We start from the raw sequence: 10611 nt of genomic DNA, 5'->3' as shown, positions 1-10611 counted from the left end.
ATAGTAGGAGGCCACTTGTTTGTTCCCAGCAGCTCAGACCCAAAATAACTACACAAAAACTGTATTAATTAAATCACTGCTTGGCCCATTAGATCTAGCTTCTTATTGGTTAACTCTTACCTCTTAATTTAACCCATTTCTACTAATCTGTGTGTCACCACAAGGCTGTGGCTTACCGGGTAAAGTTCCAGCGTCTGTCTCAGGTGGGGCTACATGGCTTCTCTACCTGTATGACTCTTTCATCATATGGACTGTATGATGCTCTTTAAGAACTGATAACTAAGAGCAGCCTTCCACACTCTGTACACCAGCACGTATTTTCTCCAGTGTGAACCATCTTGATTCTAATGAGGTCCAGGTGTCTCCTGTAACTCCTCCCACATATCTTAATTTTTCTCCAATACTGAATCTTGGATTCCCCACCTCACCTGCTACCCATTTCTAACTCTTCATCTTTTTATAATAAACAAAAGGGAGGAATGTTAGTATCCAGGCACCTGCACTGGCCTGCCCTTAGTGCCCTGGCAGGCTATGTTCTCAGCTGCAGCCATTAAGAGCACCTCCTATGCACATTCGGTATGTTCCCTTTTAAACGGTAGACCTTACCCACCTCCTGTCTCTTTCTCCCTCTCTTCCTCTCTCTCTCCTTCTCTTCTGCCACTCTTGTCCCTAGGGACTGGTCTCTGCCCCCCCCCCCCGCCCGCCCCTTCTCTCTCCTTTCCAATGAACCTCCTATGTGAGTTTTGTTGCATGGCATGACTTCTTAAAATAAATGACAACACCAGTGCCCTTGGTCTGTGGGAATAAAAGGCAGGTCCGGGGATGTGGAAGCCTCCAGAAATCCAGCACTGTTATGCACCGGCTAGACTAGGGAGTCCCTGAAATCACTGTGTGGTCCCTCCAGCCTTGGCAATTCTATCTCCTTGCAAGGAGATAGATGGGCTCAGGAGTGCAGTTTGTTTCCTGTAGACACCGAAACACACCCCAGCAGCATGGGGGCCCGATGTATTTGCACCGTTTCACTGTGCCTTTGCTTCATAGTAAGCACCTTAGGGAATGTTTTAACATTCTCCCTTTGCCTAACAGCAAGTCATTCTAAGAGTTGTGTTTTGATCAAAAGCACATACCAATAAATCAACATGGTGATGAATGACCTTTGCAGCTAGCTCCTGGGATGTTTATGCAGCTGCTGGGGACAAGGTTTCCATTCCCTGCTTGGGGCAGTGAGGGGGGAAATTTATCATTTCAGTTTTTATTTATTGATTTTTGGTTGTTTTGTTTTGTTGTTTTCTGTCTTGAGACAGGATTTTGCTATGAAGCTTAGGCTGGCCTTTAACTCCTGGCACCCCTCCAACTCCATTTACTTCAGTGCTGGGATTACAGGACACCAGGACATTTGTCTCTCTTGTTGTGTTGCTGAGACAGGGTCAAAGGTAGCTCAGGCTCCCCTAAAGGTTTCTGTGTAACCGAGGCTAGCTTTGATTGATCTTCCCCACCTACTATGCGTTTTTCGAAACAGGATCTTCTTTTACTTGTTTGTTTTGTTTTTTTGAGACAGAGTTTCTCTATGGAGCTCTAGCTGTCCTGGAACTCACTCCATAGACTATGCTGGCCTCGAACTCAGGGATCTGCCTTCCTCTACCTCCTGGGTGTTGGGATTAAAGGCATGTGCCACCACCACTTGACTTGAAACAGGATCTTTTACTATAATTACCATAGCCCAGAGTAGCCTGAAACTTACTGTGTAGCCCAGGCTTGAACTTACCTCCTCCCTCATTTTCCTGAGTGCTGAGGTTATGGACATGAGCCACTACTTCTGGTTTTAAAATTTTTTATTACATTTATTTATTGTGTGTACGTGCATACACACACGTGTGTGTATATGTGGGAGGCACACACACCACGGCACATATGTGGAGGTCAGAGGACAACTTTCAAGAGTCAATTTTCCCCTTCTACCATGCAGATCCTGGGAATAGAATTCAGGCCTTCTGGTTTGGAAGCACCCACTTCCAAACCACTTCCTAGTTTTATTTTATTTTAAGATTTATTTATTTATTTATTATGTACACAATATTCCTTCCATGTATGCTTGCATGCCAGAAGAGGGCACCAGATCTCACCATAGATGGCCGCGAGCCACCATGTGGTTGCTGGGAATTGAACTCAGGACCTCTGGAACAGCAGTCAGTGCTCTTAACCTCTGAGCCATCTCTCCAGCCCAGTCTGGGGCTAGTTTTAATCTTTAGTTCACTATGAGAATAGATTTTAGGGATAAGAGAGAAATTTGTCATTAAAAATAGAGAACTCCAAATCCTACTTTTTTACAAGAAATTGCTTGTTGGGAAAGTAGGGGAATGTTCAACCACATTAGTTCATTCAGTTTCCTTACCTCATCTGTCAAAAAGCAGTAATCAGGGCTTCTGCTCGGAGTTTTCCCTGGGATCTGCGTGGCTTGACGGGCTTGACGGTGTCCACAAAGCCCCATGTGTAAAGGCTTCATCATGAATGTGTAAATGCATTGGGAGAGGCTGGCACTTTAAATCCTCACCTTTAGTGGGTGGGGCTTAGTGGAAGGAAGGCAGGGCATTGGGGGCATGCCCTGGAAGTGGATATTGGGACGCTGGCGAGCAGCCCCTCTCTACCGCGCGTGCTCTGGCCGTGATGTCTTTTGCCACTACAGACTCAATGGAACAGGGTCACGTGATTGCGGACTGAAATTCTGAAGTGACAGCCAATATAAACCCTTCCTATAAACTGGCTTGTCTCGGGTATTTGTCATAGTTCTGGGGGAACAGAAACCCTATTGGGATGTGATGAGACTGTACATGACATCCCGGAGACAGCAGAATCAGAAGGGGCCCACTCTGGTTGGTACATTCCACTCCTCCCGAGTACAGAAACTCGGCTTCCAATGGCAAACAAGACTGTTCTAAATGTCACCGCTCTGCGCCCCATCTGGACTCCCAAACACAAGCTGCCTTGCTTCTGAGTCAGATGTTATCACCCACTGAAAAGTCTCCTCCATCCAAGTTGGCTAGCAGCAGGGCTCAGCTCATAGGAGACTCACACCTTTCTCCAGCAAAGCGGCTCCATGGGACTAGCATTATTACTTCCGGGTCAGAGAGGAGAGAGGACAACAGGGAAGACTCATTCCTTCAGAGGTCATCCAGACCTGCAGAGGACAAACAGTGTAAACCAACGGTCCACTCACTGAACATTTGCCTGTGTGAAGAACCCAGCAAGCACTGCTGCCTCAGTGAGACTCCCAGAAGGGCGGGCGGGAAGTTGGTTTCCCAGTGTATTGGTCTATAGGCTAAGACAGCATTCAGTTAAAATCCAGTGTGTGGTCTAGGGATGGCAACTCAGAGCAGACAGGAGACAGAGCTTGAAGAGGCCCAGTGGATCTTGCAGCAGTCAGTCTTGGGGGAAAGCATCCAAGTTCCTTTTAGCTCCCACAGTAAGCCTCCTTCTCAGAAGGATGAAACACAAAGACCAGGAGGCTTGGGCAAAACACTTACCATACAAGCGTGAGGACCAGAATTTGGATTTCCCAGTAAGCACACAAATGCCGAGTGGGCGTGGTAGCCTGTCCGTAAGGCCAAGGTGTAGAAGGTGAAAACAAGGATTCTCAAGGGAAGTTAGTGTGTTAGACTGGCCCAGGGGTGGCTCTGGATTCGACCGAGAGTGCCTGACTCAATGAAGAAGGTGGAAAGCAATGGAGGCACTCCCTGTTCAGACTTGGGCTTCTATATGCACACACACATACATGCACTCACACTCACCACACGTTCAGCCACACACATTCACATGTACGTGAGCTGCATGCACACGCACACACATGCACACACAGAGAGACTTGGAAGAAAGGTATCAGGTGTAGAGACACATACGAGGCTGAGGGCAAGAACTTCATAACTATAAATAACCCATCACTTTGGGGGAACAAACAGATCTTTAAGATCACAACAGTTCTCAACATCCCGAGTTAAGTTGCATTTGTGAAATCATATACACAGCGAAAAATTTTCAAGACATAGATTTCCATTCTGTGGAGTATTCCCCAAGGAACAGGATGCCATGGGAAAGTCTTCCAAGAGGGGAAAATGTTTGTTTCCAGAATGATGTCCCAAATATGTGACTGCCTAGATTGTGACAATCCCTGGTGTTATACCATGAAAAGCTGCCATGCTGCAAGCCAGGAGACCTTTGGGAATCTCTGTTCAACATTTAAAAGCACAAGGCAGTATTGTGTTCTAGTTAAAGGATGTAGAGAGATGGATTTTATTGAACTTTGAATATGAGCAGGTGCTTTGCCTACCTTGCCATACTCAGCAATAGCCCACACAGTACAGACTGTTACCACTTCCACTAAGGGAGGAAATGAGGCTCCCCAGAGTCTCTCGCCTGAGGTCACGTGGAGCAAACAGCAGTAGTTGCATGGCTTCTCTAGGTTCTCCAGGTCCCATTTGGGATGCCTCCTGCTAGAGCAGTTTTTGTAGTTAACTATTGATCACTACCAAAGAGCTAAAAGACAGATAAGTCTTTGATAAGGATGGAAGAAGACAGAGCCCCGTCACATACGGAAACATTTCCAGACAACACGAGATAAGAACGCAAGCTCATCATTAGACCCCCATGCACGTGGAATGCTTCCCTTCTGTAGCATACTTTGAAGATTTAAACCTCAAAGCACACATCAAAAGCCACCCGCATTCCACTGTTTCTGCCCACAGTTCCCTGCTGCAGTCCTCAGACCACGGTCTCGATGGAGATGGTGTTGCCGTTGCCCTCCTGGCGTCTGGGCTGCATTTCATCTTTGAAAGCCCTGGTCAGAACCACTTTTAAGGACTCCCTGAAGCGCTTCTTCTTGCTGCTGCCCACAAAAAAGTAGATGAAGGGGTTGGCACTGCTGTTGATGGTGGAGAAGAGCAGGGAGATGTTGTGCAGGTTCCCGAAGGCAGACCAGTACTCGTAGTACAGCAGGTAGAGCACCCGCATGGGCATGGCGAAGATGAGGAAGATGATGATGGTGGTCATGATGACGATGTACAGTTTCGAAGAGTGGGAGGCCCATGTGTTCTTCCGGATCTTCACCACCAAGATGGCGCTGGACACCAGCATGAGCGGGGTGAAGACCAGGAAGCTGAGGATGGCGATAAAGATGATGACCGCCCGGCAGTCGCTCCGAGAGTGACTCTCTTCCTCGCTGTCGATGCACATGACATACTCCATGGTGGTCACCAAGCACGAAAGTGCCCACAGGAGGGCACAGACGAAGGCCGACTGGTGCTTGGGGCGGTGGCATCTGTACCAGATTGGGTAGAGGACCGATAGGCATCTTTCCACACTGATGGCCGTCAGCAGGTAGAGGCCCGTGTTGTAGCCAAATAGAAACGTCACCGACAATGTGACAATTGTGTAGTAGTGACCAGAAGAGAGCTCGTAGTCCAGCGCATAGTCAATGGACAGGATGAAAATACAGAAGAGGAGCGAGATGTCCGCAATGGACAAGTGGGTGATATAGACCGTGAAGGGATTCCTCCTCATCCGGAAGCAGAGGAACCAGAGGAGGATCCCGTTCTCCACAAAGCCCAGAGGGGAGATGCTCATGATGACCCAGTGCACTATGGGAATGGGAGGGTGCGCGCTCCCCAGGGAGGCGTTCCTGCTGGAGGTGTTCATGGCTTTCTCCTCAGCAAGGGATGTCATATTTGATGGGTCCATGAAGAGGCTTTGGGCTGCGCCGCTTCAGGTAACTTTCTGTAAATAAGCCAAACAAACAAAAACTATGAAAACTGGAGAATTAAAATAGAAGAGACAGCTGGCGTAGAGGGGGGTGGCTCAGTTAGGAAAGTGTTTGCTTTGCAAGCACAAGGAACTAAGTTGGATCCCCTAGACTCACATTTAAAAACAAACCAAAGGCACCTAGGTGTGGGGCCTGGAGCAATGATTCAGTGGTTAAGAGCACTTGCTTCTCTTGCGGGAGACCTGGGTTCAGTTCCCAGCACCCAGATGGAGGCTCCCAATCTGTAACTCCAGTTGTGGTGGATCCGATGCCCTCTTCTGGCTTCTATAGGCACTGCATGAATGTGATGCACATAACACATCCAGATAAAACACATAGACATAGAACAGACACATTTTAAAAAGATGTGGCAGAACACATTTGTAATCTCAGAACTAACTGGGGAGGCAGAGATGGGTGAATTCCTAGAGCTTGCTGGCCATCCAGCCGAGCCAAAGTGGCAAGTTTCAGGCCAGTGAGTGATCCTATTTTTAAAAAAAAAAAAAAAAAAAAAAGTGCATGGAACCTTAGGAACAATGTTCTGGGTTGACTTCTGGCCTCCACACATATACCCATCTACATGCATGTGTACCTATACACCCATGAACACACACACACATTCACGCACACACACAGAAATAAGATAAAACAGAAGAGAGACACTCAGCTATGAATCATAGCCATAACATGTGGCTAGAAAGTTCAGAGGCTAGAGAGAAGGCTCAGTGGCTAAGAGGCCTTGCTGCTCTTGCAGAGGATCCAGGTTCCTGAACAACCTATAACTCCAAGGGACCCAACACCCTCATCTAAGGACTTCGGACATATGGTACACAAATATACATTCAGGCAAAAAAAAAAAGAAGTAAATAAACCACTCATACACACAAAATAAAAATAAATAAATAGGGGAGAGAGAGATGGCTCAGTGGTCAAGAATATATTACTCTTACAGAGAATCCAGTCTGGGCCACAACCTATGGCCCTGTTGGAGTCTAGGGGCCATGCTGCAGCTGGGGCCATACAGATTTGAGTGACCTCTGCTGCTACCCAATGCCATGGTAACCTCTAGACCAGAGCTACAGCTGAGGACCATGTCTGGGTCTGGGGTCCTACTGAGGCTGGGGTCTATGTTGTCCAAGGCCCATGGTGCCACCAAAGTCACACAGAAACCCAGATTGGGGGCTACAACTCGTGGCCTTATTGGTGTCTAGGGGCCATGCCTGATCTGAATGGTCAGTGCTCCTACCTAGAGCCAGGATGTCATCTGTACCTGAGCTGCTGCCGAGGGCCATGCCTGGGTCTATAGTCCAGTTGGAGCTGGGGTCTGTGTTGGTATCTGTGGACTGTGTGACCCTAAGGGGGCCTTAGGAATTGTGCATGATGAAATCAGAGGCCCATGCTGAGTCAGCCCCACCCTTCAGTGGCCCCGGGAAAGCTGATCCTGCCTCTGGCTGGACACTGCGGCAAGAGAGTTGAACCCCTGAACTTGGGAGAGATGGCCCCACCACAGGTGAGGGAGAACCTACCCTGATGGCATGGGCACGGGGGAGCTGACTCTGTCCTCCTGACTGAGGTGAGAAGCCCCAGTGGCTCAGCTCCCACCCAGGCCCGGCCCACAGCCTATGTTGGGATGTTGGGTTGGCCCACCCTAACATCCACCTGTCTAGGACCTGCTGGACCTGTGGAATGATGCCCACAGGATCTTCATGACTCAGAGTAGCCACAGGATATCCCAGAGGAGTTCCAGTGAGGGCCCAGTGATGATGGTGTGCCAGAAACCAGAGGCCTTGAACGGACCAGCGACTCATTGCAATGAACTTGCTAGTGAAGCTGATTGACAAAGGGTGTACTGTGTGACATGCCACCCCCAGTGCCACCAGGACAAATAGAGGTATGGAGAGGAGGGAAAGATGGAGAGGCCAAGAAGATTTTTGTTTTTATTCTTGTTTTTGTTTGTTTGCTTACTTGCTTGCTATGTTTTGTTTTGGTTTGATTTTTTTTAAAGATATTTTCTTTGAGGGGTTACTGCAGGGGTGAGGGAAGGATGTTGAAGGACCGGGAGGTAAGCAGTATCAGGGTTCATGATGTGAAATTTCCAAAGAATCAATAAAGAAACTATGTTTTAAAAAACTGAGTGAAGTAAACCCTTTTTCCTCCCACCCCCTCAATAAAGGGAGGACCCAGGTTCAGCACCCAGTACCCACATGTGGCTTACAAGCATCCAAACGGGGGATCTGATGCCCTCTTCTGACCTCTGCAGATACCAGGCATGCAGGTGGTGCACACACATACACATATGCAGGCAAAACACTCATTAGAATAAAATTAAATAAAATAAATGTTCTTAAAAGAAGCAAAAATAAACCAGTGAAATTTATTCTGATGATCTATTTTATTTAGCCCAATGAGTTCAAAATAGCATTTCATCATATAACTGATATGAAAACAAAAAATGAAAAAAGAAAAGGATGTGTCTCCCACATGTGTGTGTGTACCTTAGCAGCTGAGCCGCATTTCCTGTGCTCAGAAGGAGTGGGTGACCAGTGGCCACCCTGTAGGGACAGCTCAGACTTTCAACTGTCACAAAACGTAGTCAAGGTTCTTAGGAGCAAAACCAAATGCTGGCAATGTATGAACCAGACATAAGCTAGGTTCTCAGGGAAAGTGGCAGGGATGGCTTGCTGTCTGAGACAAGGCTCACACACCAGGACCCTCTAGACCTTGAAGGCAATCAGCTCTTGGCTTCTCACCTGAGGAACGGGGTGTCTGACTGTGGTCCTGGGGTGAAGGGTGCTCATCACTGTGCTGCCTCCCTTCCTATTTCCTCACTGAGCCCCAGATCCACAGCCTGTTCCTCCATACTCGAGACGCCAGGCCAGGCCCCACACTTTCCGTTTATGATCCAGGTTTTATTTCCACTCAGCTGTCCTCCCCTCCCCCAACAGCTTCAAACTACATTCACAGAAAACAGTTGAGAAGGCTGTGGGAACACTTTAGGCCCACTTGGATCTGTCTTTTTAAAATCAAACTGACCTTCAATTCTACAGTTAGAGATCTATCTTCGTGATGACGGAACAAGCTTTCTCCATCCTTTCAAGGTTTAATTGCAAGTTGTTTTACAGACTGTTAAAAATAAGAACCTCTACGTAGTTTTGCTGGGGGGAAAGAACGGAATCTAATTTAATTTGGTAAGTGGAATGAAGGAGAGCATGCCAGAAACCAGGCGAGCACACAGCAAGACGTAGCTTTATACGGTTTTAAGGGAGGCCTTACATCACCGGGTCTTGAAGGGACAGTAGGAGTTCGTTTGCTGAAGAAGGGGAAGAAAGGCATTTTAAGAAAAGGGAACGCTGTGGACAAGGGCATACATGAAGGCAGGACATACAGAATGTCCCTGCTAGCTGGACACGGTGGCTTATATCTGTAATCCTAGCAGTCAGGTGTCCCTGCTAGCTGACAGGATAGCTTATACCTGTAATCAGTCAGGGAGCTGAATCAGGAAGATCTTACAAATTCAAGGCTAGCCTGGTCTACATAGTGAGCTCCAGGCTAGCCAGGACAATATAGTAAGATCCTGTCTCAAGCCCAGCACTACAGAAAGAATAGTTTTGGCCAGCTGCACATGGTGGTGGCACACACCTGCAATCCCAGCACTTGGGAGGCAGAAGCAGATGGATCTCTGTGATCTTCCCGGAGAAAATGTGTTCACTTCAGTCCAGGGCATCCCAATGAGTGGACATGGTTTTCTCAGGGTCAGAGCAAAACTCTTGAATCACTGATTTTGATCATGGGGTTTTAATGCAACTAGTTAAATTACAAAAACTAAATTCTTATTAAAAACAACAAATATGATCCTTCCATTGTTTTTGTTATATTGAGATTTTTACTTTAAACACATTGCTAAAAATATTTCAAGAATCACACCCCCAATGTTACACGATCATCAGGAATTTCCAACTATCCAGTGTCAGTTTGGGAGGCCTGGGAAACCAGCTGGCCCTGTATCCCCATCCTCCTCAAGGCTCCTGGCTGTCATATCTTTTGCACATCTGCTAGGAGGAGCTGGGATATTTGAGTGTGGGGAGTAGAGCCTCCGTTGCTGCTTATGACCAAACAACCTAACTTGGAATTATTCTAGTCACGGGGGATGCTTTCCCAGCCGCCACAGACATCCCGCGCTTGAGCTCCCTGATGGGGGCCACACCTGCCTGTCTCCAGGTAGACCCGGTTCTAGGACTGCGGGCTTTTGGTCCAGACATGCAAATCATCTTGTTATAGAGTAACTGTAGTCGCAGGCTGTGTGTTACCTGGCAGGGACAGTCTGAGTTGAAGGACAGCTCATCCTAGCGGGCCTTAGTGTAGAGCACCTCAGTTGGGAACGCGCGAGAGGACTGGAGCAGGCAGTGGCATCATTGGTCAGGAGCATCACAGAGCATCCTTCCCTCCTCGCTGCTCCTCACGGAAGCACCTCCTAGGGAGAATGAAGCTTACTGGAGCATCAGCATGCAGGTGCTAGCCTCCAAAGAACCCTTCCTCGCTGCCTAACTATGGGACCTCATCACCCGTGTGGGAGGCTGGAAAGGAAGCTGTCATTGCACCATTCAACAGGGAAGAAAATTGAGGATTAATACTAAGCTTGGAGCCCCTGCAAGTCACAACCCCACTGTGGCTCTGCCACCCACAAGTGCTTCATGGAGGCTATTGTTCCCTGGGCAGTAACACAGGGGTGTCTGAAAATGCTTAAGGGTCCTCATTGGAGAACTGGCCAGGTCTCCTGACCACCCATCAAAAGCCGAGCCTGTTTCTCACTCACCAGAGAAGAA

The 10611-nt window shown here is 47.9% G+C and overlaps 1 protein-coding gene across 1 annotated transcript; it reads right to left on the bottom strand.

The window, feature by feature from the left end:
* Positions 1–4450: 4450 nt before the first annotated feature.
* On the bottom strand, positions 4451–10247 carry Mas1 (MAS1 proto-oncogene, G protein-coupled receptor). The gene is made up of 2 exons (XM_050135928.1): positions 10096–10247; positions 4451–5763 (listed from the first exon to the last, which is right to left on the bottom strand). The coding sequence occupies exon 2, from the start codon at positions 5725–5727 to the stop codon at positions 4753–4755; it is 975 nt and encodes a 324-aa protein (XP_049991885.1). The 5' UTR covers positions 5728–5763; positions 10096–10247; the 3' UTR covers positions 4451–4752.
* Between the last annotated feature and the right edge of the window lie 364 nt (positions 10248–10611).

Source organism: Alexandromys fortis, unplaced genomic scaffold (genome assembly GCF_014885135.2).
Source record: "Alexandromys fortis isolate MF-2015 unplaced genomic scaffold, M_Fortis_MF-2015_v1.1 scaffold_23, whole genome shotgun sequence".
In the NCBI taxonomy this organism is placed as follows: domain Eukaryota; kingdom Metazoa; phylum Chordata; class Mammalia; order Rodentia; family Cricetidae; genus Alexandromys; species Alexandromys fortis.
This window is presented reverse-complemented; position numbering and strand designations above follow the sequence as displayed.

Coding starts and splice junctions, on each gene's coding strand:
- Mas1 (XM_050135928.1), bottom strand. CDS start 5,727: ATGGACCCATCAAATATGACATCCCTTGCTGAGGAGAAAGCCATGAAC.